The sequence below is a fragment of the Poecile atricapillus genome, chromosome 15 (genome assembly GCF_030490865.1).
Source record: "Poecile atricapillus isolate bPoeAtr1 chromosome 15, bPoeAtr1.hap1, whole genome shotgun sequence".
Lineage (NCBI taxonomy): Eukaryota > Metazoa > Chordata > Aves > Passeriformes > Paridae > Poecile > Poecile atricapillus.
The window spans coordinates 2,409,621-2,436,539 of NC_081263.1; the positions used below are offsets into that span (position 1 = coordinate 2,409,621).

General features: G+C 44.2%; 1 protein-coding gene across 1 annotated transcript in view; it reads right to left on the reverse strand.

Annotated features, from left to right (window-relative positions):
- Window positions 1–6,745: 6,745 nt before the first annotated feature.
- The window catches only part of LOC131584960 (formin-F-like), a 29,052-nt gene continuing 8,878 nt past the window's right edge, over window positions 6,746–26,919 (reverse strand). Inside the window, exons 2-17 of the mRNA XM_058850593.1 lie at window positions 26,116–26,220; window positions 25,128–25,214; window positions 24,050–24,223; window positions 23,197–23,345; window positions 21,200–21,373; window positions 20,295–20,691; window positions 19,935–20,097; window positions 18,125–18,236; window positions 14,719–14,809; window positions 14,084–14,170; window positions 12,265–12,417; window positions 11,632–11,761; window positions 11,462–11,494; window positions 9,134–9,237; window positions 8,037–8,120; window positions 6,746–7,406 (exon numbers count right to left, since the gene is read on the reverse strand). Coding sequence (XP_058706576.1) covers window positions 7,302–7,406; window positions 8,037–8,120; window positions 9,134–9,237; window positions 11,462–11,494; window positions 11,632–11,761; window positions 12,265–12,417; window positions 14,084–14,170; window positions 14,719–14,809; window positions 18,125–18,236; window positions 19,935–20,097; window positions 20,295–20,691; window positions 21,200–21,373; window positions 23,197–23,345; window positions 24,050–24,223; window positions 25,128–25,214; window positions 26,116–26,220 — 2,148 coding nt within the window. The 3' untranslated portion in view covers window positions 6,746–7,301. The remainder of the gene's footprint in view (window positions 7,407–8,036; window positions 8,121–9,133; window positions 9,238–11,461; window positions 11,495–11,631; window positions 11,762–12,264; window positions 12,418–14,083; window positions 14,171–14,718; window positions 14,810–18,124; window positions 18,237–19,934; window positions 20,098–20,294; window positions 20,692–21,199; window positions 21,374–23,196; window positions 23,346–24,049; window positions 24,224–25,127; window positions 25,215–26,115; window positions 26,221–26,919) is intronic.

Below are 26,919 nucleotides of genomic sequence, written 5' to 3' on the forward strand. Positions count from 1 at the left end.
CCCGAGCTGGATGGCTGAAGTGGGCTGGAATTTGGCCAGGGGACCCCACACCTGGACCAGTGCTGGGGGTGCCCATCAGCTTCCTCCACCTGCTGCTCCAAGAGACGTCAGGGCTATAAATAATATCCATAATCCACAAATCCATGCCTAAGGGAGCAGCCTGGAGGGTCCCTATCACCAAAATACCTGATCCACATCAGGAAACACCTCCTCCTCTTTTCCCACCCAAACAGAAGGAAGAGAGCTCCAAGGTTATTTGTAACAATCCTTGTTTGGGTGGCTGAGCAGGGCTTTAATTAAAGAGCAAAATGAGGGAAGTTTGCAGGGGGTGCTGCGGGAGAGGTGAGTGGAAAAGTGGAGTTTGCATTTCATTCCTAAGCACCAGGGTTAATGATTGTTCTTATTTCGTCTGACAAGGAATTTCTCACTATTGATCCAGCTCCCTCTAACAGGGATTTTGTGTTTCTTCCTTTGAAGTAAAAATGAGTAAAACAAATAGCAACAGCACACAACAATGGAAATTCAGTTGGATTAAGCTCACAGCTTCTTTCCCTTTCTGGACACACACTTGGAAGCCTAAAGCTGCCTCCAGTTGGAAGAATTTTGCTGTTTCACAGGAGACTCCCAGCACTGAGGCAGCTTTCAGACAGAGGGAAGAGCCTGAGGGAGAATCAGGATAAAACACCATGTTTGCATTTACATTTCCTTCTACCTCTCGCCTTGTAAACCTGCATTAAATACAATTTCTGTATCAATATTGCATGATACCTCCCAAATCTCTTCGGAAACAGAACATCTTGCTTTGTATAATTAGTCATTTGCCTTACAAAAGGGAGGAATAATCTGCCTCAGACTTCCTCTCACGCTTTTGAGCTTCGTGCTTGGAGGCCTTCGGAATTTTTCTAACCCCTCGGTAGCAGAGCCCTCCTTCCTCTCCTCGCCTTTCTTCTTCAGCCTCATTATATTTCCCTTCTGCCAGGCTGAGCTTTGTGTTTGCAGAGCGTGGAGAGGTTCTGGCAGGAGCTGAGCACTTCCAGCCCCTCCGGGACCTGCTCCAGGATCTGCTCCCGGCAGGAGATGTGGGATGAGGGGGAACGGGGAGGTTCCATCCCAGAAAAGCCATGGAAATCCCCAGCAGTGCTCGTGCTCAGCCTTTTCCCTGTGTCCTGACATCCCTCCGGGCTGGAATTGCAATTCCTGAGCCTCCATCTCCATCTGCCTGTTGGCTCCCGGACAGCTGGCCCGTGCTTCTCTGCTGCTCAAACAGTTTGTTGGCCAAACCCAAGACAAATTCACCTGGCTAATGAGCCTGATGGTTCCTAAAAAAACAACCTGTAAATGTTTTATAAAGTAAATTTCACTTCATTTATATGAGCATAAAATGTAAACAGATCCTGCAGGAATGTAATAAAATCTTCAGCTGTACACGTGACTACAAGGAATAGAAGGTTTTGGACTTTGATTCACACTGATGCAGACTCAAGCCTAGATTTTCCTTGCTTTATTTTAATCTAAAATTCCAATTTTCCTTGTTTTTTTTAAGTAAGCTCTCTCAGTAGTCTGCCTATTTTAATGCACCTCTCCTCAATCCATCCCAACTCCAAGAATTTTTTTAAACTTTCTGCAGCAGCAGAACAGAGAAAACAACGAAAAACAATTTCCTACCTGTATTTGTTGGGCTGCTTTAGTTTCCCTGACACTCTGCTATGATAAATCTGTGTTTTGATGGCCTCCTCAGGAAAGAGAATTTTCAAACTCGCTGTGAATTTTAGAGGTGATTAAGGAAATGAGTCAGCAGGATGCCTGCATGTGTAAAGGTAAAACTGCTCAGATCTGCTGACAGCTCTGGCACTTGAGGTCTTTATTCAGCATTTCTCCAGCAGCCAGAATTTCTCTTTGACCAAAGCAGATCAGGCTCCAGCCCCAAGCACCAGGTGAAAACTGAGGTTTGAAATTCTCCCAGGCAGATGCTGCCAGTCCTTCCAGCAGCACTTACTCCTTGATGGATGTCTGGGATTATTCCAGTTTTTCTGTTGCTCTGATGAGGTTTGCATCAGTGTGAAAGTGAGAGCAAAATGAGACCCTGGAAGTTCTTCCTGCTCCTTCTGAGACCCCGGGCAGGAGTCACTTGTTTGCAACATCAATGGGCCAGCAAATGTCATCATTAATCTTCACTGAACTATCACAAATAGCTTGATATTTCTTGTATTTATGTTTATTCAGAATATTTCCAGGAAATATTTCCATATCTTACCCTCCTCTAAAAGCAGAGCTTAGGTAGATTAAGACCATAAAATCAAGTACACACATGAACTGCTTTTAAAGCAGGTATTTGCATTTAAAACTTGTTATAAAGCAAAAATTAATTTTGCTGATTTTTATTATATTTATTATATATTTATTATTCATATATTTATTATGTATATATTTATTATTTATTATTTATTATTTATAATAAAATTCATTTTTGCTATTTTGTTTGCTATTGTATTTCAGTTATTTTTGCATGGATTGCAGCTCTTTGGGGAGGGTGTCAGCACAGCTTTCCTGCCTGCAGAAAGGGAGAGACAACTGCAGAAAAACGATGTACACAGCTAAACCACAAAGTTTTGTGAATTTTGAACTGAGGAACTGGAGAGCTGCTTCATGCACTGCAGCTTGGAGAGCAGAGTGATCACAGCAGGGCTGTCCTTTCACAGGGTAAGTTCAGTAATTCCATCACCTCAAGGGTTTGATTTTCCTAATCAGCTTAATTCCTGACAGCAAAGTGAGAGATCAGATTGTTTGGAATGGCAGGAGCCCAAGGAACAGGCTCCAGTGTGAGCATTAATGACAGCAGCTTGGGATCTTATCTGGGAGTTATTTCCTGGCTGACAAAAGTTCCTGCATTGGAATTGAGCAAATTTCTATTTAGAATTGCAGCATTTCAGGCTGAGTCCTACAGATCTTTTTGAGGAGAATTTCTAGGAGCTACAAGAAGGATTTTGGTATAAATCTGCTCATCAGTACTTTATGGACAATAACCTTTGGGGGATTTTTAGGTCAGTGTTTATGAGCACATGGCATCACCATGGCAGACATCATCAGTTATTTACCCTTCTTCAAAAGAGTGATTTATGTTTTAAAACACATTGCAGCGCTTCTAAATTGCACCCAGGGACTTCAAATCTGCAGCTGAAACCTTTTGTTTCAAATGTATCGTTTGTCAGATGAGCTTAAAGCAATATTTAGCTACTTTGTGGCTTTCTCTTGTTTAATTACTGCTGACTGCCATTGTATAAAACGTCCCCAGTGGGCAAAATTCATCCCTGGGTAAATAGGCAGCAAGTGGGGAGGCTTAAAGCTCATTTAGCAATGCCTGCAGTCATCTCAATGCACACCCAAAAACCCCTCTGTGCTGCTCAGACACACCACACCATGCTGTGAGGTGAAGGATTCCAGTCAGGGCTGAGGAAAATCTGATTTTCACAAAGTGTTCCTCCCTGAATCAGCCGGAGCTTTCAAAGGCTCCCCTGGTCTTTGTCGCTCTGGGAATAAAGCAGCTGGTTCAGCTTTCAGTACATCCTAAACAGTGGGAAAAATGAATATTTATGTTGAATTTGGGGAGAAAACTTAGCAGTGGAGCATTCTGGCAGCCTGATTGAGCCATTCATGCAGGAATCTTGTACCTGTGAACATCCCAAATGCTGGGAGCGAGGCAGGATCTGCCCAGGAGCTCTTGGAGTCACCTCAGCTCAGAGCAGCCTGCAGGTCTGGAGTTCTCCACCTCTTCTTCTTTAAGATGAGCACTTTAAAACTCATTTGTGGTTTTTCTGAGCCCTCAATAGCAGCAACTTCTTGAGCACAGGAGGATTCCAGCAACTTCTTGAGCACAGGAGGATTTTCTGAGAACTCTTTGAGGCTTTGGTTGTTGTACAGCGGGCACCCAACAGGGTTTCAGAAATCCCACTTTTATTCTCTTTATCCAACAGCATTTCCCCCTTCTCCTGAAACCGGTTTGGATTTGAAAGGCATTAATTCAAGCCAGAAACCATAAGTGATATCAAAGCTTTTCTGCACAGAACACCTTCCAAGTGACCACAATTTTAATTTTACTGCTCGTTTATACAAATTAGCAGGAGCACCCTGGCTGGTGCCTGCAGTTCAGGCAGGAATGGGGGAAAAAAAAAGAGGAAAATGGGAAAGCAAAGTTCAGCCACTGCCCTGGGATGTAACTGTGGATTTATGGAAGTTAAATTTTTTCTCCAGTGCTGGGTGATCTCTGCTCTTTGCATTATTGGTTTGAAGAAACCCTGGGAGAATTCTGCCCCTGGGGAGAGAGAAATTTGTATTTCAAGTTGTGAATTCTTGAGAAGCCCTTGTGAGTGGTGCCCCTGTGGGAGCTACAGGAGCTCCCTTCCTCCCAGCGTGTCCTGGGGCAGATCGAGGTGCTCTGACACTGGATAAAGTCAGGGATTTCTCCTGGGTGCTCCAGGCTGGAGAGAGGGGCTGTTCTGAGCTGTGAGATACAGAAATTACCTTCCCTGACAGAAATGTGCATTTTAACGAAACAAACCATGGAAATAAACCTCCTTTTGCTGCTGGAGCCAGTGGTTCTGATGCTGCTGAGCTGATCCACAGCTGAATATTGACACAAATTTCACTGAGCTGAACTTCCTCTGACACCCTCACTGATATTTCATATTCCAGAATATGCCAAAAATCAGCTCTGTGGGAAAAAAAATAACCCAAATATAAAAATACTGCAGTTCTTGCAAGTCAGATTGCTCCTAATAGTGATATTTTCCACAAAGAGAAGCATCACCCAATGCTTTTATGACTTTTGCAGGATAAAATCATCACCTGCTAAGGAGGGATTCCAAGGACATTATCCACAGGGAGACTTGGAGCTCATCTATAAAATCACAAATAAATGTTGAGGCGGAAAAAGCATTATTCTTTTTGCCATTAAAACACATAATTGTAAATAATACAATTTAAGAGACCTGAAAAACCTCAGCCTTCTGCTAAATAAGTTAAGAAATAAAGAAAGAGGTAGGGAACGAGGTCTAGTTATTTTTACCTATAAATCAGGATGTCTCAAGCTCCCAGGCAGGAAGGAACAGCTTATTTGGGAAAATGGAAACATCTCCCACTCCACAGGAAAGCTTTGTGCTCTCTGAAGGGGATAGAACTTCATGCCAAGGAGGTGCTTGGGCATTAATTTTTTTAATTAATGCTCCAGGATGTTCCCACAAAGGCACAGATATCGACCACTGGGCAGGAGATATTTTTAATTGGGAGAGGCTTTGCCAGCTGAGCTATAAAACAAATACAAGCTGTTAAATAAAGTAATGGGGAAGAAAGAGTTGGGGAAAAAAGGTAACAAGGAAAGAAAAAAAAAAAGGAAAAAACCTTTAGTTAAAAGAGACTTAGCAGGATTTTGGAGTTAAAAACCCGTGAAATTTAACATGAGCATCACGAGAGCCGTTCAGGGATGCAGGGATCCTGATACCATGGAAATGGCACTGGTGTCCAGGCTGCTCTGGCACGATTCCCATGTAAATGAAGAGAATTCCCATTTTGGAGCTGTAATCACACACATCAAAAGCTGCCAGGGCTGTTGGCAGGGCAGGGACATGCTCAGGGCAGGGCACTGTGGGACAGGGCTGCGAGGAATTAAAAAGGAGCTGGATTTTCCTCCCTCAGGCAGAAATGAGGGATGGAAGCTGCAGATCCTGTAGGTATCACTGCTCTGATGCTGACTGGAGGCAAAACCAGCCAATTTGGCATAAAACTAAATACCTGAATTGCTTCTGCAAATATTTTTATGTAAAATAAGTCTCAGGGGTGTTAATTTTGGCTCTGTTTTATTCCTTTTTCCCCTGAGAAGGTCACCTGGGAGCACAGTCCTGGCAGGACTGTTGGGAAGCCCAAGTGACACATTTTTCTGGCTCAGACATGGAAAAAATCTTTCACTCCCACTTTCCAGGCAGTGCCCAGGCATCCCTGCCCTGCTGGTGATGCTCCTGGGCTGCGTTACCCAGCAGGGAAATTCTGTGTACAGCAGCAGCAGCCAGCCCAAAATAAATCAGATAACTTTAATCAGATAACTTTCCTAAAATAAATCAGATTCTCTCAAGACAACACTGCTTGCAAATCTGGGAGGGAAAGTGGCAGATTTTATCAATGCCCTTTTACATGTTTTGATGTTAAACACACCCATTTCATCTTTGCATTTCTAGGCCTTCTTTTCCTCCCATACACTGAGCTGCAGATAATTATTCTGATTAAATAAACATTTAAAAAGTGTAATGTAATTATATATATTATAATTATAATAATAATAATAATAATATATAATTATACATTAACATGTAATTATTCCAATTAAAAGCATGTAAAAACCAACAAACACAACAGAAATATTTCCTCTTTTGAAAACCAATGGAAAATAAGATAAAATAAAATATAAAATATAAAATAAAATAAAATAAAAAATGAAAAATGAAAAATGAAAAATAAAATAAATAAAAAATCAAAAGTAAAAAATAAAAAATAAAAAATAAAAAATAAAAAATAAAATAAAGTAAAATAAAATAAAATAAAATAAAATAAAATAAAATAAAATAAAATAATTTCCTCCCACATCCATTCCTTAGATGCACTTTTTTATCTTGTTGCTTTGACATTTTTCTCTTCCTGCCAATGCAAATCTTAAATATTGATCAATTTCTATAGCATTTATGGCAAATACATGACATTAGCCATAAAAAAAGCTATTTTTTTGTGTCCTGCTTAGGGGGGACAGAGCAAAATAAAACACTCAGACTTTCTTCATTACATAACACGTTTGCAATGTTTTAATAGCAAAATAAACAAGAATTTGTTAAAATATTCTCCTCTGTGGGTAACAGCTCCCCATTTCATTTTAAAATGTGTGAAGTATTCTTTAGAAATTCCATCAGCACACAGAAAGTTACTCATTGAAAATAATAATTAAAACTGGGTCAGAAGCTGGGGCATTCAAAAGGAAAGATGGAAAAGAGGAATTATGAAAGGTTGAAAGTGTTTCTTTTCTCAATATATGGGAATCTGAAGGTACAAAAGCACAAAATTGAGAGGTTCATAAGTGATCTGGGATATTACAGGTTAAATACCACTGAAAATTACACATTATAAATTGAATTTCTCTCCAAACCAAGGTGTTCTGCTGCACAGGTGAGATTGGCAATGTGCTGCTGATCATTATAAAATAAAAAACAATTAAAAATTGTTTCCTGGACTCCTCCTTGCCTCAGCTCTCCATAAAATTTGTTTTTTTATGGTGTGACTTCAGCACACGCCTTCCTAAACTCGGTGATGAACGACGATATCCACCCAAAGAGTTCCTGGGAGTCCAGGTCTGGAGGCTCCCCAAACTTCACCTGGAAATTGGAAATAAAAGAATATTAAACTTTTAGATCTGGGTGATCTAAACCATGTCCAGGAGCTTAATGAAATTTAAAGAGTGCAGAAAATGTAAATATCTCCATTATTGTTAATGTTGATATAAAGAAACAGAATAAGAGGTAAAAAATGAAGGGGAAGAGGAGGAAGAATCAAACTTTGATCTGTCTGAAATCTCCAGGGGACTGAGACCCAAAATATCCCAAATAAAAATGATCCAAGGAGCTTTCAGTGAACTGCCTCAGTAACCTGGGTTAATCTCTCTGGCTGGACTACAAATCTCCAGCTGAAGAGGAGAAAAATCAGTAAATCCTGAAGTTTTCTGGCTCTGCAGCTTGGGAGATGAATCCATTCATTAAAGGAAATGTGTACAAAAGTGTCCAAATCCCAGGATCAGGATATTCTGCCAGTTTCAGGGGTAACCACCACATTTCTGTCCCTTTCCTCAAGATCTCTGACTGCTGTTAAATATGGGATTTTCTTTCTTTTTCTACAGCCAGTATAAATATAAAGCAAGTGGGAATTTCTTGCACTCCTTTCCCCTCCTTTCCTCCCTTTTAAGAAAGAAATGTGGGTTTATTTTCATTGCATTTTAATCTGATATGTACCAGCACGTTGCTATAAAGCTTCTTCATTTCCTCACATCTTTTTGACAGCTGGGAGAGATCCCCTTCATATTTCTGAATTAAATCCTGTAATAAAATAAAACTTCTTAATTTGCTGTAGGAGCACACGATTAAAGCAGGAATTAAACAGCGGTGAAAGCAAAACCATTCAAGGCAAAATTTTCATGTCATAAAAATTTCACATTTCACAAAAGAGAAGCACACACACATTCCCTTGCAAGTATTAAGACATCAAAGACAAAAAAAAACCAAAAAAAAAGAAAGGTTGAAGTTAGAGAATTTTAACTGTATTATAAAATGACAAAACCTAAATCTGTGAAAAGCTGCAGAGCCAGGGGAGCATCACAAGGTCCTGATTTCCTGATTTTGCAGCATACACTGCCAGTTTCAGGTCCTTAAAGGGCAGAAACAGCCTTTAGAAACAAACCTGGAAACCAAATTTCTTCATTTTTGATTTGTTTGTAACACCCACATTTTCAGCAGCTCCTTGGGGACCCCCGAGGTGCCCCAGGGCAGGGTTGGGTGGGATTTGAGGGTGAATTTCTCCATCAGAAAGGTTGTGCAGCCCTGGCACAGCTGCCCAGCCCTGGAGGGGATCAGAGGAAGGGGATGTGGCACTTGGGGACATCCCAGTTGTGCTGGGTTGGCTCTTAAAGGGCTTCTCCAGCCTGAAGGATTGGAAATGACTTATGGATAATCAGGATTTTATCATTCTGTGTTCCAAGACAGGGGCTGGAACTGGATGATCTTTCAGGTCTCTTCCAAACCATTCCATGACTCTTTGATCCTCTGTAAATCCCCTTCTGTCTGAGGGCAGAAGAAATAATTACAAATTGACTCTAAAACTCCCATTATCCCAAAGTGCTCCTCCAGGGCAGCGTGGGGCTGCCTGCTCCTCATCCACTTGCCTGGGAAGGAAAAGCAGGAGCTGCACAAACCTGAAAACCCTTCCCACGCTGCAAATTACAGCATGAGACACCCTCAGAAGGGAATAAAAATCCACTTTCCCTCTCCTGGTCCCAGGTGTCAGCACAAAGTCCCAGGTTACTCCTCCTTTAGGGAGGTTGTGGATGATTTACCTTCAGCTCCTTGCAGAACTGGGACTCCTGAGGTGTTGCCTTGCTTGCTTTGGGTTTAATGAGCCTCCTGCACTGGATAAGGTTCTCCAATTCCTTTTTCAAAACTAACAAAAGGAAAAGAGAGAGAGGAATGTCACCAGCACGAAGAGGTGTCCAAAGGGCTGCGATGGTCTAATTTAGGGCAGAAGGAAAATACAAGAGAATGTGGGTCTGCAATACATTTATCCAGGAGTATTAACTTCCTGGTGAGAGGCAGAGCTCCTGAAAGAGGCATTTTCTCAGGGTAAAAATGTGATCACATCCAGCAAGTGCAGGATAATGAAGAGGTCGAGAGCGTGGTAATGCAGCAGCCATAAATCTGACCTTGCACTGGGATTAACTGTGGAAATAACATCCTTCAAACCCACATCTTTGTGTAGGAAGCTCTGGGCTCCTTTAAAGATAAAAGAATAAAAAAATCCTCTGTGGAACAGGAAGAAATCCTGTCAGCTGGCACTGGGCTGCTTCCCTGGGAGCAGCCGGGGCAGAGGGCACAGCCTCGGCTCTGGGGGCTCCTCTGGCATCTCCTGCCCCGTGCTGGGCAGCTCCTGCATCTCCTGCAGCTCCTGCATCTCCTGCAGTTCCTGCAGCTCCTGCATCTCCTGCAGCTCCTGCAGCTCCTGCCCCGTGCTGGGCAGCTCCTGCAGCTCCTGCATCTCCTGCAGCTCCTGCAGCTCCTGCAGCTCCTGCAGCTCCTGCAGCTCCTGAAGCTCCTGCAGTTCCTGCAGCTCCTGCAGTTCCTGCTGCTCCTGCTGCTCCTGCAGCTCCTGCATCTCCTGCAGCTCCTGCAGCTCCTGCATCTCCTGCAGCTCCTGCAGCTCCTGCAGCTCCTGCAGCTCCTGCTGCTCCTGCAGCTCCTGCATCTCCTGCAGCTCCTGCTGCTCCTGCATCTCCTGCTGCTCCTGCAGCTCCTGCAGCTCCTGCATCTCCTGCATCTCCTGCATCTCCTGCATCTCCTGCAGCTCCTGCAGCTCCTGCAGCTCCTGCAGCTCCTGCAGCTCCTGCAGCTCCTGCAGCTCCTGCTGCTCCTGCCCCGTGCTGGGCAGCTCCTGCATCTCCTGCATCTCCTGCAGCTCCTGCAGCTCCTGCATCTCCTGCAGCTCCTGCAGCTCCTGCATCTCCTGCTGCTCCTGCAGCTCCTGCAGCTCCAGGATGTGTCCTCAGCTGGGAGAAGCTGCTTCCCTGGGTTTTGGGGCATTCCTTCCCCTCTGGCCTAGAGTGACTGCCCTGGGCACAGCAGGAACCCATGGAGGGGAGAGCCCACCCCTCCCCACTGGCTCCATCTCCTTGGACATCTCCAGCAGCTCTGCTCCTCCTGGCCCAGCACCCTCCAAACCTGTCCTGAAAACACTCACTGAATTTGAATTGTCCCTGCAGACCATCAGTGACTGAAGGTAAATATTGTTACATTTAGTGATTTATGTCTCCTAAAAGGTGCGCTGGAATTTCTTGGAGCAGGATGAAACACACTGGAGGAGCCTTGAGCTGCTCCCAGAGCTGGCCCTGAAGGGGTGCAAGGGTTTGCCAAACCAGAAGTGAGGGTGAGCATCATTCAGCTCTGTTATCAAAGGCTGAAATTGGGAATATTGGTCTGGAGTTGTGGCCAACACCCACGGCACACCTTCAAAACACAGATTATTATAAATTGCAACATAATAAACATCATCTCCAGCCACTGTCACTCTGCTCTCAGCTCTCAAAGGGCTCAATGTAAAACCCACTGAGCTCCCAGGCCACAGGACTGGTCCATGGGGAGCTGGAAATACCTCTTACAAAATCCATCTTACAAAATCCATCTTCCCAAAATCCCAAAATCCATCTTCCCAAAATCCATCTTCCATATAACAACCTCGTTCTGTCCCTCCTGTCGACTTCACTGCTGCTGGAATCCTTTCCAGAGAAGGGAACCAGTTTGTTTCCAGGAAGTTCTTGAACTCCAGGGAGTTTTCTCCTGCTGTACTCCCAGTCCCAGAGGCTCTCACAGCCATCGCTGTGATGGAGCACTTGCACCACTTAACTTTTTGTATTTCATCATAAAATCTATTTACCATGTCCAGTACAATTTTTTTACATTTCTAAACCACCTGGACACACTTCAATATTTCTTTTTTTTTTTAAATTCTTCACAGTACCATGGCAGGTTAAGCATCTCCATGGCAACACTTCACCTCAATGTTTTGAACCTTTAACTCTCTTTACAAACTACAGAGGTGCAGTGAAAACCTGTTCCAAGTGACTGCACAGTGCATGAAAAATCTGCCTCTGAATGTAGAAACCACATTTACATACCATCAACTTCAGCACTGAGGCCCTTCATGGACGCTGGAAAGGAAGAGAGAGGGGAAAATGATATAAATATCATGTATACAGCGAGAATGGGAGTTTGCACAGAAGTTGAAGGACTTAATTCTTTATTTGTTGATCATTTGATCATTTTCCCCCCCTTTCCCTCCTCTCACCATCAGGAACAGCTTCAAATTCTGTCAGCTCCTGAGGAAACGTGGCCAGCTCGGGCTGGTGCAGGAGGATCTGCTCCACCAGGGCGTGCAGAAGAGTGAACGTCCTCTCCTTGCCCCTCAGCAGAGGCAGCTGCAACAGAGCACAGCAAGAACTGACACACTGAGCTGCCACCCCTTCAAAAACAAATAAATCACGAGAAAGGAGCAGCAGAGGTGCTGATGGATCCCAGGTGTATTTGGCAAGAGTAGGAAACAGTGGAGTTAAAGTTCTGATTTTTGTTTTGCTGTTCCACACGAGCTCCTGGTTCATAGCTGGTGGCAGACAATTCCTCATGCCAAGGGACTGTAGTGTCAAATCAGCATTTGGAGGTTCTACCTCATTAGAAACACAGCAAATTCAGCAGCACAAAGCCAGTGCTGCTGCCTGAAATGGGGAAACACAGCTTGTGATCACAGGCAGCAGAGAATTCATTGTTAAACAGGATTTTGTTCTCCTGTAACCCAGGGTGGGCAGTAAGATGTGAGCTCCTCATTAGGAATTATTGCCTCTCTCCACGCTCAGGGACAGTTCATATTAATGGCTAACAAACCTTGGAACAGGAAGACTTTAATTACAAGAAAATATTTACTCACTTTGGCCAGAGATGACAGTCGGAATCCTTTAGCCACCTCTTTCCCAGCATTCTCATTCAGATGGTTCCCCATGGCTAAAATGTACTCCAAGACAGCAACAAACTTTGGGCTGGACTGCAGCTGCTTGCTCGCTTGGATATTCTGGATTATCAGCTGAAACACACCAAGTTTTCCTCAGACAGAATGAAAATGTGGATAAATCCGTGGTGTCTGCACCTTCCCTGTGCCCCCCTCGCTGTCCCCTCCTGAAATCCCTCCCTTGCCCAAGGACATCTCCCTGTCCAAATCCCTCAGGGATTTTCAGCAAGTTCCAAGCCCCCAAGAAAGCTGTGTTGGCACAGTTACCCCAAAAGGAGTCACACCCTTTGTGGCTGCCAAACCAGCTCTGCCAAAACAACCTCAGCCTCCTGTGCACAAAAAGTGTTCTGCAGTTTGGTTGCCCAAATTTCAGGGGTCAGGGGAAGCAGAGTCTGGAGCTCCATCCTTCAGCTCCCTCCCTTCCTTTGACACCAGCTCAATGCTGTTATCAAAACTCTTTGCACAGTTTCCCCACAAGGAAGAATAATCATTTCCTGTGCTCCAACTCAGTATAATTCAGTTTTCCCAGGGAAGCCACCTCCCTTCTTGGGGCTATAGGCACAGGAGGTGATTTTGTTCTCAGTTAAAAAATCTGTATTTTTTTAGCACCACACCTCTTTTTCATCAGTGCAAGTTTAAAAACAGGGAGAGGATGAAGCACATGGGTGCACTGACAGCTGTTGTTAAAGCATTTATAGCACAGCTCAGGGCCAGGGGGTGATCAGAGCCAATATTCACATTGCCCCTTGGGATTTTAGGACTATATTCTGTGGTTTAAAAATACGTGTTAGCATGCAAAAGAACGTACTTAGACACTAATTAGCTCTTCAGTGAACATTAAATATCCATCAAAGCAAACAGTGCAGAGCACAACTTTCAAATATTCAATATTTGGCTTCAGTGGAGCACAGCAAAGGTGTGACTGCAGCAGGCAGGGTCAGGAACCTCTGCATGTCCCCTGTGCTCTCCATCTGCTCCTCTTCTGAGCTCCCCTCACTGCTGCTGTGGGTTTAATCACAGCCAGAAAAAGAATAACAACTTGGTCTCGCAGAACTTTCACATTTTATTTTCATTCCCGTGCAGAACGAGGGTAAAAACCTCTGAAACATTTTCATGGTGTGGAAATCCTTGTTTTGAATCAGAGCATGGACAAAACCTGGCAGGGGAGGCACGGCTGGGAGCAGCAGGATCCAGTCACGAGACTGGCACTTGTTTATTTGCATCTTAGGTCATCCTGGAGAAAGGCAGAGAGGCACTTGAGCTCTGGTTCCCAAAAATTTCAGCCCAGAGCTGTAATCCTTAGGGGGAACAGCTCCTTCAGTCTAAAGGAAATAATAAATCTCTTTGAGATTTGTCAAAAAAAAGTCCTCCATGTCTTAGACTGATTCTCTCAGCTCATGGGGCCAGAGCCTCCCCACAAAGGGAATTGGATTTGAATGGTGAAATTCACTTCTGTCTTATCACTGGCCAAAGAAGGAGGAAAGTTTCATAACTCCAAACAAAATTTTGAGGATCTTTTCCTGTTCTTTTCTCCCTCCTTTGTGGAAGTCTGTTCTACTGCCATGCCCATCCTCTTGAACCTTGGTGGAATAAGGATGATATTAAACACACAAGTGGGAAAAAAAACCCAAAAAGAATCCTCCCAAACTACACAGCTTTAAATCTGCCTCTCTGAGCAAACAGACAGATGCTGATCACAAACACTCACAAAAAGGCACAGAAAAAGGCTCCTGGTACTCACAGGTTCCAGATCTCTGATGCTCTCGGGGAGCTCACGGACACGGAGCAGGAGATCCAACCTCTGGCCCAGCTGAGGGATTTTACACATCTGCACAGAATTCAGCAGAACCAGAATAAAAGCTGACATTTATACCAAAACATGCGTATACCTTTCATTATTTATTGAGCAATTCAGCTGGGCCATTGCTTGCCTGATTTCTGTGCTCATTTATTCATTTTCCTCGGGGCCTTAATCCTAATCCTGGATATGCTCTGGCCCATAACTGCAAATTCACTGGATGCTCCTGGGCATCAGTATTAAAATCAATTGCAATCCTTTCTTGTGAGCAAAAATGGTTAAATACATATAATTTTATAGATGATGGCTTCTAGATTTTGGGAATCTGGATTTAGGTCAGGATAAATCAGTTCCTACTCTGTAGGAAGAGGAGGGAGCGTGACTCGGAGACACAAAGAGATCCATAGTTCTCTTTTTGTTATCTACCTGTCTCAACTCTTCATCAGAATATTCCTTTTATGCTGATTCTGGGTGAGATTGTAAATTTAGGTTCTAAACAACAGCTTCTTGCAGTGGTTTTAGCTTGGAGAATGCCCTAAAAATAGGATGTGGTGTCCTTTAGTATTGAAACTCCTCACCTCGAACATAAACTGGTCAACCACGTGCAGCTCTGAGCAAGAGCCCTTGAAGGACAGGTACCTTCCTGCATCTTTGGGCGTGGGCAAATATCTGTAAAGACAAAATTAAAATTAGGAGTCATCTTCCTCTTCATTCTGCATTCTGATAAAATAATCCCTTGTCCTGGAGCTCCCTGCATTTTGTGTGGTTTGTGTTTGGTATTTACTGCTTGTCCTCTGTAGGCATTTGAACCTCGTGTGAGATGGGAGGCAAAAGAGATCTGCAGGCACCTCTGGGTATCTGGGAAAGCTTCTACGTAGATAAGGCTGGAAACAGCCAGAATGCCCATCCCAAGACATACAGAGAACTCAGAATGACAGAATGTTGTAGAAATATGAGACAGAGGAGTTCAGGCCTTTATTTCCAGAGAGGTTGGATCCTTTCTTATCTCTGGTAAGGCAGAATCACAGAATATTCTGAGCTGGAAGGGACCCACAAGGATCATCCTGTCCCTCCTGGCATTGCACAGACACCCCAACAACCCCAGCCTCGAGGGTTTCTCTTCTTTATCACAGTTTTTACGGGGTTTTTCACTTGCTTAAATGGTGACAGCACAAAACACAGACCCACACCTTCCTCCCTTCTGCACAAGGTCACAGAATATCCTCCAGGGCCACGGATTTTTAGAAGGCTGATGTCTTCAAATATTCCTCCAGTTGGAAAAACAAACACAGATCTCCCTGCCTGTCTGAGCCATCACTGGGGGAATTCACAGCTTTCTTCAGAAAAATGGAATCGATGTCAGAGCTCACATGTGAGGAGTGTAAAGAAGCTGAAATCAGTATTCAGGCCTACTCTCTTTTAGTTCTCTTAAAACAAACTTCTAAATTTGCAGCAAGAGTGATTAAACATTCATGGGCAGAGCTATACATTTCCAGTAAAAGTCAGGGAATGTACTCAAAGATGGAAAAAGGCAAATATTTCAGCGAGTTAAACACAGGACAAACACTAATATTTATTTTACTGTTGTCAATAATTAATATGACATTCCAATTATAAAATTGCTGGGGTTTGAATTAACTCTATATTATAGCAGATTGAAATGTAATCCTTTCAGCCCACTTTACCATCAAGGAAAAAAAAAAAAAGAGAATTTTCATTTAAAAATAAGTTAGCTGTTGGCAAATGAAAGGGTGTTTATTCACATTAAAAATAGTTTGAGCTTTTAAGCAAATTCATAGAACGTATTTTAAAAGGTGACAGCAAACATCTTCATTTAATCAGAAGTCTGATACCCCATAAAACTCTTTAGCTGCATTATGCATAGAAAATGGAACTAACAGATTATCTGGAAGGTTTAAAGCTCAAAGCACTAAACAATGGGAGCCATGAGAAAGGAGGCACAAAAACACATGAATGCATTCCATAAATATCTTTTTACATGAATGCGGCTCTAATGGAATTTGCACAATGAAAAAGATTCCCATTTCTCTGGAAAAAAAAAAATAAGTTTAGAGGGACGTGGAGTGCTTTGCTGTTAAGAAATGAGGATAAAGAATGATTCAGAGATGGAGAGGTTTCTGTTTCAAATTCATTCTTGAAGTTCCCAGTGATATCCCATCACTTCCACTGGATGCAGGAGCAGGATGCTGCTCCCTGGTCACAGCCTTGAAAACGGGATTTGGCTGTGGCTGGAAGGATTTCTCTCTCTCCAGCAGCAGGATTTGGACACTGTGCCCTGCCTCAGACACTCTGACAGGTACAATCTGCACTGCGAGGAATTTTCCAGCCTCCTGCCAGCTCTCCTGTCCTGCCCACGGGCTCAGAGTCACCTGGGAACGGCTCACACCGTTCTCCAAGGAGAGATTTCCCATGGGACACCTCCAAAAAGCTCCTCAGAGGTGCTGAGTGCCCTCCTTGTGTCGTGCCAGGGAAACCTGGGAGTGCTGATGCTCCAGGAGAATTCCTGTCTGCAGGAATTCCTTCCATCCTTGGGAATCCAAGCCATCACTTTGAGATGGATCTCAACTCTTCCAGTTACACTCCAAACTCTCGGGGTGGAAAAAGGTGCAGCTACCTCTCAGTGCAAGATTTGCACGTGGATTCATCGATTTTGGCAGTAAATAATAATCCCAGGGACAGAATCCTTGAAGCCAGCTAGCATCGTTTGAATCCTTGAAATTATACAACATAGAGCAATACAACAATCAATATCCCTTACACATTCCACTGCTGGGAATATTCCCTCAGCATTATTGCCATCAAAGAAAGACTTCAAGGAATAAAATATGATATTTCGAGCTTCATTGCCATCATTATTATTATTATTGTCTGATGGCAAAGAGCCCAGAGGCCATAAATCAGCGATGGCACAGCAATTTCAGCAGCCTGGAGATCCTGGGGCGAGTCTGCAGTGCCAGGACTGAGTCCTGAGCAGCAGAGTGGGGTCAGTGCTTCCCTCTGAACCCAGCTGGGAGCAGGGGATGCCCTGGGAAATGAGGCTGGAGACATTTCCTTTCCCTTTGCCTTCCCAGAAACAGCTCCGTGGCACTGGAGAGCATCTCCATGTCCAAACATTTCCCTGCAGCTCTTTCCTGCCCAATTCCAGCACTGCAATAAAATATTTCTGTTCCCATTGAGCTTTTAGGGTCAGATTTTCAGCAGCCCCTCAGTGGGGCCGTGCACCTTCCAGCAGATCCCAGTTGGTGTGGGGTTTAACTGGGACAGCAAGGAAACGCCTCCCAGAAATCAAAAACATTTCAATCCCACCCATGTCCCTCCTTACTTCAAAAACCATCCCACAGAATGACATTAATTCCATGTTTCGTGTCTGTTCTTCCTCACATCACTTCCCAAGTACAGAGAGGATTCTCCAGACTTCAAAATTACTGTCTCAGATCAGGATTTTAAGGCCAAAATTAAACTGATTCCACAAGAAGCAGAAACATCAATTATTTACTTCCTCACTTTATCTGCCAGTGTCTTCTTTTTTCCAGTTTTCTTTAGCAAAACACTCATTTTTTTCAGTTTCACATCCAGCTTTTGAATGTAAAAATGTTTCTTAAAATGGCCCAAATATCACCTGGGGACTGGGATGTGGAGCAGATCCCACTCTAGGATCCCACTTCTTTCCTTTCTTTCTACATCTCAAACTATTCAAAAAGATAAAATCCAGTTCCTGTGGATTTCACATGCCAATAGTTTACTGACACTCCCAAAATCTGTCCAGTTTTGTTAAAGCTACAGAAATCTTCACTCTGCTTGAACCCCCCAGATCTCTGCCCCTCAAATATTCCCAATATCCCATAAACCTCCTTTAACTCTTGTCTGCCTTCCTCCTCTCCAGCCTCCCAAACTTCACATCACTTGCAGAAGATTCTGCGTCTCCAAAAGGTCCCAAAAACAAACAATTCCCCCCAAAATTACCTTCTCAGTGCTGTAATCTGCTCATCTGTGAGCCCACCACTCTCCTCGTGGATGATGAAGAGTTTGTCCTTCAGCTCACTGGGTTTTATACGGAAACTTTTAAGAAAAATGTCTGGAGAAAGAGGATTTTTGGGTTACTTGGAAGGGAATGCTCAAGGGAAGGAAAATCACCAAAGTATCTCATCTATACTTTGCAAAATTAAAAAAGAAAGCAAAAAAAAAGGATAAACAATGAACAAAAAGAATAAAAAATATTTAGCAGCTGCTGTCATAAGGTAAAAACTCAGCCTTCATATTGTCTTTAAATTTACATAGCAGTCACCAAGGAAAAACAAATCTGAGGATGATTTTCTTGTCTCTTACTGATACCTGCTCCCTGTGTGGCAGAAATTTCTTTTTTCAACAAGAATCCATTAGAGAACTTCGATTTATTTATTTTTTATTTTCTCCTATGCTGGCCTTGAATTTAGTGTGGAGATCTCTTGGAACTCTCATTTTCCTCTGGCATTCACAACTCCACTCAAAATCTCCAGGATTTTTAACCTACTGGCACTTCGGAGCTTCATCTTTTTCCTCATTAATTTAAGGACTGTGGTTTGCAGCACTTGCAGGAAGATTAATCAGAATTCTCAGGATCAAATTAACTTTTGATCTGAGTAATGTCCATTATAATAAGGATATGCCAGAACTCTCACTGATGAGGATAAGATTAAGAAAGGGATGTAGAACATCCCAGCGAAAAATGCTGTAAGAGGAACAGGATCAAAAGGAGGAATGGTGTTATTTGCAAAGCAAAAGAAAGACATTTCCTCAAAGAAACTGCAATAATTTAGTAGATAAAAGTGCTATTACAAGATTCTTTTATCTGCAACGGCACTTTCCCATCACTCTTCCTTTTAACCCTTCCAATTGTTAGTCAAGGGATGCAATAATTCTGAGTTATCTCCATTTACATTTCCCAATTAAAACTTTACGCACTCTCCAAAATACATTTTTATTCATGTTCATCAAGATGGAATCATTAAAACTTCAGAACTGACTGCCTCAAATTCTTTACACATGTAACCATCTTAAAGCATCTCTAGGTTTTACAGATATTTTTTGGAAAGGTGTTGTTGTGGCAGAAATCAGAGTGCCCTTTGAAGAACAATTACTGCTGCCCCTTTAGTATCTACCACTTCTCACAAGGGAATGAAAAGGCCTCTACAATATTTTATTAGGGAGACCAGGGTTGGGTGTTGAGCTGCTTCATTAGCTCTGAAAGGCTGTTCTAGGTCAGGCTTTTTTAGAATCCCACCTGAAAGAGGAGAGCAGAGGGTCTCGAGAGCAGGATCCTGTGCACAGCCTGAGCTCAGCCTGGGAACAGCCAAGAATTCCAGAGCTGCCCCAAAGGCTCCTCTCACCACCCCACCTCCCCCTAGACGGGTTCTTGGCCCCACTGCAGCACAGCACTCCAAATTCAGCCTCCCAACCTGCTCCTGGTGACTTTGCAGCCCACAAAATTGGAAAAGCCTTTGTGGTCAGAGGCTTAAATTGATTTCCTGGATGTTGTGGATGACTTCACACATCTGCCCCATGACAGCAGCATCACAGCTCAGTGGCACACCCAGGTTTGGGGATTCATCTCTACAGCATCCAGGGCCATCTTTGGAGCAACTGAGCCATGGGGTTGTGTTTTTTCCAGAGAAGCACTGGGTTAAAAGATGATTTACACACAGCCTTGCTCACTGCATGGCAGAAAGCAGAAATAGCAAAGACAGGCAGAGCTCAGCTCCAGAGAGGAGCGCACAGCCCCTGTTAATCCACTTACTGAAGTTATGTGCAACTTTTCTGTCCAGCAGGATGTGCTGATTCACTGAAGGCTCGCTGCCCAAAAGCACTGCTGTGTCCTGGATCTGGAACTGCTCACACAGCCTGCAGACATCTATTTTTCTCTTGCCTGGGTCACACGACCCCCAGACAGATTTTTGAATCTAAAAATACAGAAGGGACACAGGGTAAACAAAAAGCCAGAAGAACAGAGGCTCTTTGTTCCATGCAAACACAGAGAGGGGCATCCAGGTCATTGTCCAGGCACAGCTGGACTCTCATAAATACCCGTGTCAAACAGGCTACAGTATTTAGGGTTTTTATTTTTACTTTTAACAGCTCCCCTCAGTCTCATGCTCACCTTGTCACAAGGAACGACATCCCAGTGAAAAGCTTTGGTTCTCTTTGCTGCTGGAGAGGGGCTGCAGGGCTGGGGGAGGGCAGGAGGGGCTGGGGGAACCTCAGCTGTGCCCATGGCAGGAGGCAGAGCTGGGGCTGCCTCCCCCTCTGCAGCCTCTGCCAGCGGGGCTGGGGGCTTGCTCAGGCTGCTCCTTGCACAGCTCCCACCAGGGTGGGGAGCCTCCTCCTTCTGCTCATTCACAGGCACAATAAATTCCTCATAATCATCTTCAGGGGAGCTGCATCCTTCAGCTCCCTGCTGGGGCTGGCAGTGCCTCTCCAGGAGGGACAGCCACTCTCTGCACAGCCTGCCAGCAGCCTCAGGCCTGCTGCTCTGCACTGTGGGGGATATCCGCAACCTGCAAGGGAAAAAGGGCATCCAGAAACACCCGAAGTGTAAAAATCATCCTGCCCAGCAGAGTCCTGCTTTGGGCAGAGTGCTGTGCCTGGCAGAGGAGCTCAGTGCTGCTGGCTCTGAGCTCCTCGGTTAATCGCTGAGGTTTGGCCGTGCAGTGACCTCGCTATCCCTCCTCTCCACCTGGGGAAGGTGTGTCACACCTGCCTGGGGGGAACAGACCCTCAGAACCTGCTCACATCTGTCCCAGCAGCTGTGTCAGGCATCCCCTCACAGCTCCTGTCACAGCACTTCCACCAGCAGCCACGGGCAGGATCCCAACACATCGGCTCAGTTTGGATTCCTCCTGAAACCCTCCCCAGAGCTCTGCAGAGCAATGGGAGGGGGAATCTGTGTCATTCTGGTGGCCTCATTTCTCCAGTGTTGTTATTTTCCTCTGGGCCATTGCCATCCTCTGCTGCCTGACCTTGTTTGCAGCAACTCTGCTTTGACAAATTCCCAATTGTACTTACAGATATCGGTGATCTCTGGTGTGGAGGGAGAAGGTGCTGCAGCCACTGTCCCTGCTGAGCCCCACATTCCCAGCTGCCAGGGGAATTGTGGCTGTGGCGGGGGCTGCAGGGCTCCTGCCCCCCAGCCCAAGGCAGTACAAGGCCAGTTCTCCTTCCCGCAGCTGTGCCAGGCACCTGAAGGACAAGGGATGGACACACAGCTCATTCCTCACTGCCTTCGTGTTCACACAGCCTGGCCCTTGTTAAAGCACCTTCCAATGTCAGTAAACCTCCACATCCTTACAGCACCCTCCAAGGAACAGTCAAAAATACCAACAGCAGCGCACAAAATCTTTGGGATGTTCTTATCTGAGAGTTTCTGGGTTTCAGCTGACACCGAAGTAAAGTGGGACATAAAATCTGAGAGCTAAAGTTAAACCCGACCATCAATTCAAAATCACCCAAGTCCTGTTAATTTTTTGGCCACGCTCTGTCCCTCCCTGTCCATTTACTCCTCGTGTTTATTTGGGGTGGTGGATCTTTGGGACTCTGAGCTTTTAAAGGAATTTTGTGAGTAAGCAGTGCAGAACGAGGCTTCAGGGTTTTTGTGTCCTCCAGGTTTCACTCCATCAAGCTATAAGCAAATCACCAAGTTTAGTTTGCAATCATCCAGCCCAATATCCCTCTCTCTTGGAAATCCTGTTCCTCCATGGGAGCTCATCCCTCATTCCCAGGAGTCACTTGGCAGGGAAGGGTCAAAGTATTCTGCTCTTGAGGGCTTCCAGCAGAAGTGACTGTGCCAAAATTTGGGGAAAACTCTTTAAATTATAATGAATCCTGGAAGAAAGTGCCTGAGCATACAGAGCTTCCATCCCAGCAGAATCCTCTGCTGCAGCCTCTCCTCTGGAATTCTGCCCTGCTCTTCATAACAAAGGTCCCAACAAGAGGTTGGGTTTTACTGTGGGTTTTATTCTTATTTAAGCTTTTGCCTTCTCATTTTTCTGGAAAATTTCTGCCTTTCTTTATCATTCTGGCAGTTCCAGCAAAACTCTCTTTCCCTCCCCTCTCTCTTCAAGGTGTGGTTGGTTGATTAAGGTGTTCTAGAAAGAATTTAAATAAGTTTAGCTGCTCCAGAACAAATTAAACATAAAATATAAATTGCATCTATTCCCATACAAACAGTCAAAGTGATAAGAATTGTTTAATGGAGCTGGCAGTGCTATTGATCTCTCTTTTCTTCCAGGCAGGGACTTATGGTTCAATCAGATCTCCAGATGCTTCCACCATCATTTACTTTGCCAAAAAAAAAAGAAAAAAGGAGGAGGAGGAGGAGAGAGGATTAATATCAAGGAGAAAACAACAAGGGCTTTGCTTCACAAGATAAACAGAAATCAATTTTTGTTTGTTAACAAACCTGTTCAGTGTTGCAAGGTAACAAATCCTGGACACACTCGAGGATAGTGTTTACAAGACTTACAGTGTTGCCTTTTAAAAGCAATTAAAATCATTTTCTGTGAACTGTGAAGTCTTTTGAGATAATTGCCTTGTGAAGATAATTACAATGGGAATTTTTTTCCATTATCTAGACAGAATTTTTTTTCCTCTCTCATTCTGTCCTTTGATGGTTTAAGAAATTTCCAGGTGTTTCAGGAGGTGTCTTGGGGAAGGGTGGTTTTTTTGCAGCATGGGGAGCAAACCATGGAAAACCTCTGGATTACTGAGAATGGAGGGAAAAGTCAAGAGAGAAACAAAGTCCCAGCATCAAAATTGTTCTGAGCACCATCACCATTATAGATTTGGGCTGCCAAAGCTCCCAGCAGCCTCCAGATCACAGCTTTGGTTTTTTTTTTGGGTAGCACCACTGCACTGACAGCTCATTGCAGTGCTTCCATCTCAGGCAGATTGGGCATCTACCTTACACTTAAAAAAAAAAAAAAATCAAATAAATAATTAAGTTATCATTACATTCAAATCTAAATGCATCTATCAGAAGATTTAACGAAATCCAGAGCTCATACTTCACCCATTCAGTGGAGGTTGAAGTGTTCTGCTGCAAATCCAGCAGCCCTTCGTGGATCACATCACATTCTGCAGGTCTCCCAGGGCAGGACTCCACTGGTCTCTTGGAAGAATTGCTCTGTATAACTCTGCTCAGCAAGTAGATTATCTAAATGATAAATGACAGCAGAGAAAAAAAATATTTTCCATGTTAATTCCCTTGAATAAGACATCAATAGTTGGATTTTACAAGTGCAAAGCCACAGCCAAATGGGTAAAATAAATCAACATAAGATATCTCAGGTCTTTCTATGATGCAAAACTACCTCACTGTGATTTGGTTCTATGCCTAAACCTGTCTGTCTAAGGAGAATATGATTTACTCTGAAGGGGCTACTGTAAAACAGAACTTTTTAATTCATGTCTAAAGTAGTCCAGGACAAAGTTTCTGTTCAGCTCAGCTGAAGCCCAAGCAGCACTCGACTGATTCAGCTGAAAATCTCAGACAATGCTCAAAGATGAACCACTGGGTCTGTTCTCAGCGTGAGGACAAGCCTCATTCAGCCTTAAAATCGGGCATTTTAACAAATACCTTATAGAGAGAACAAAAAAGTGCTTTGAAAGCTCCAGCTGGGATTCAGCTGTACACATCACCAGTTTTGTTTGCTCGTTTGAACACTCCCAGAGCAGTTCCATCCATGCTGTGGCTGCAGAACTGCCCCACTCACACATCTCATCTCGAGCTGTGCCAAAATCCTGCGGCCAAGCTCCATCCCAAGCTGGCATTCCCTTTGTTCCAAGGGCCAGGGGGTGAATCCCTCCCTCCTTCCCTGCCTGCACAACCCACAGCAGTGCCTGGGTGCCACAACTCACCTTCCTTTTATCATCGAGGGACACAGCCTCCAGCTCGTAATCCTGCCTCCCCTGGAACACGATGCTGAAACGCCTCCTCTCTGCGTCCTCGCAGCCTTTGACTTGTGAGAAGGGGAACTGCTTCTTAATAGTCCCTTTCTCGATGTTAAAAATGGTCCTGCTGTTGAAATCGAGCTGCAATAGAAAATTCTGCATTGCTCGAGGCCGTCCTTGGTGAAAGGCAAAGGCAGCATCCCAATGTTACCACGTGAAGGGGTTTAGATAACAGACCAGAATAAATATCATTTAAAAATTACATTCCACCATTAAGATGCTGCCCAATGTTTGTTTTAGTCACAAAAACTCCCCCAGATATTCCTCCTAAGCTTTCCACACATCTCTTTCGATGAATATGCATCAATGCATCACTCTGAAATATTCTTTCTTTGTAAATTCTCCTCATCTCACAAAACCCAGGGCAGAAAGTTCCCCTTCAGCACAAACTAACGGCAGAACCACTCACTCAGTTCCTCACTCCTTCAATCTCTGAAGTGCAGGTGGTTAGAAAAGCACTTCTAAGTTAAAAACTTGCACGTGCAGACCACACCAGCAAATGTCCACACTGTGGCCTTTCCCTCTGTCCTGTTTCTAGCAGAAAACCTCCAGAGCAGAACCTTTCTCATGATTATCTCTGACTTTTGAAGGCTGCTGGTAATTAGAGAACTGAAATTAAACCAATCCAGATTCTCAGACTGATTATTCCCACATCTACTACATGTCTCTCCATTTTTCTGCTTTATGTCTAAATAAATAATCTTTTCATTCCAAAAAAATGGTGGATAATGCTGGGAAAATTACATTTTGTACAGTTAAGATGTAGTAAATAAAAAAACTACCCTGTAGCACACATGATTTGGACTTGTCCATTATCAAATTTTGTCCAAACTATGAGAAGTTTTCATGAAACCCAGGGGAAAAAACATTAAACCTTTGTCCCTGACTGCATGAAAGGAGGAAATCACCATCAGGGGTTGTTGACAGAAATTTGCATTAATATATTTTTATTCACTGCAGCAAAAGTGAGAATTTTTAAAGTCACCTGCAAAATCCGTTTCTGCCACCGGTAGTGTTTGTATTTGTAGATAATGAAGTTAAACTGGGAGCCAGTTAACAGATCCTGCAGGTCCTGGAAAACAGAACAGGAGTCACAGCCCACTCTGGGATAAGGTTTGGCCACCCAAATCCAGCTGTTCCCAGGTGAAATCTCTCTCTGTGAACAGAAACTGGAGTCCTGCAGGAGAATTCCACAGGGACGGAGGGAAGCCTCCTCCTGACTTTTGTTAATCACGTTAATGAGGATGGGGAGAGAGATTATTGACAAGGGGGAATGGCTTCACACTGACAGAGACTGAGTTTGGATTAAGTATCAGGAGGAAATTCTTTGCTGTGAGGGTGGTGAGGCCCTGGAAAAGAGAAGCCTTGCCCTGCCTGAAGGAGCTGCAGGAAAAACAAAGATTTCCAAAGGATGGAGTGCCAGAAATGGCTTCACACTGAAATCGAGGGGGTTTAGATGGGATATTGGGAGGAAATTCTTCCCTGTGAGGGAGAGGAGGCCCTGGAATAGAATTCCCAGAAAAGCTGTGGCTGCCCCATCTCTGGAAATGTTCCAGACCAGACTGGGCAGGGCTTGGAGCAACCTGGGACAGTGGGAGGTGCAGGGAGGTGGAACAAGATGAGCTTTAAGGTCCCTTCCAACCCAAACCATCCTGTGATTCTGCAATTCCCTGATTCTGCCCCACTTTTATTAATCCAGGACTTGTTGCTACCCTCGGAATAACAACCTTGGTATGGATTTGAACTCCTTAATCCGGGTAACCCTCAGTGCAGCCACAGCATTTCCAGGGAATTGCCGTCACACAGGCAGCACCAGCCAGTCACCCCTGTCCTGTTCACTCAGGAGCTGGGCTGTTTGTGATTCCCAAACCAGGATTGTATCCTTGGGAGCAATCCAGACACGCTCCTCACCTCAGCAGGGCTCTCCAGAACTCCTGGATATATTACAAAATACATCAAAGGAGCGGCCTCACCTTTTCAGCATACACCTCCTTCTGTGCCAAATGCAGGGCTCCTTCAATGCTCACTTCTTTATTTTTCACCATGTTCATAATTTTGAGGATTTTTTCCTGGTTTAACTAGGAAAAACAAAAAAGTCAGTCAAATGTTTTAGGAGACACGGTTTTTCATCTGGCTGTGGAGGATACAGAGTGCTCATGACACAGCCACGGTAGCTGCCAGAAAATTACAATTTCACTCATATTTTATGTTCTACTGACGACCTGCCCAGCAAATATAATCCCCCTTTGAAACCCAGTGAAAGTCCACAAGATATCAAATATACAGGGGCTTTTACAGCTTTGGAAGATGTGGTGGTAATATCTGGAGATAGAACTGCCAGGGGGAAACCTTTTTGAGTTAGAAACCCCGGCAAGAAGTGAAAACATCAATTTTGCATGGCAGCCTGTCTCATCCTGAGTGCAAAGCCCTGCCTACAGGACAACATGAAAGGAAAACCAGGAGCATTTGAAATTTTCAGGATGAAGAGGGGGCAAACTGCTGTTGGTTCAGGGAGGTGCAGCTGCCACAGGGACTTAGTGTAGCACATGAAAAGCCAGCACTTTTCAGTTGCACTTCCCCTTTTTCTCTCCCCAGAGGAGGAGCTTGAGCTGCCAATGAACTCTCACACGGGTTTCTGTCGCTGCTGTGACATGCCAGCCCTTCCCAACCCTCCTGACCCCTTCCCAAACCTTCCCAACCCTTCCCAAGCCTCCTGGCCCCTTCCCAAACCTTCCCAACCCTTCCCAACCCTCCTGGCCCCTTCCCAAACCTTCCCA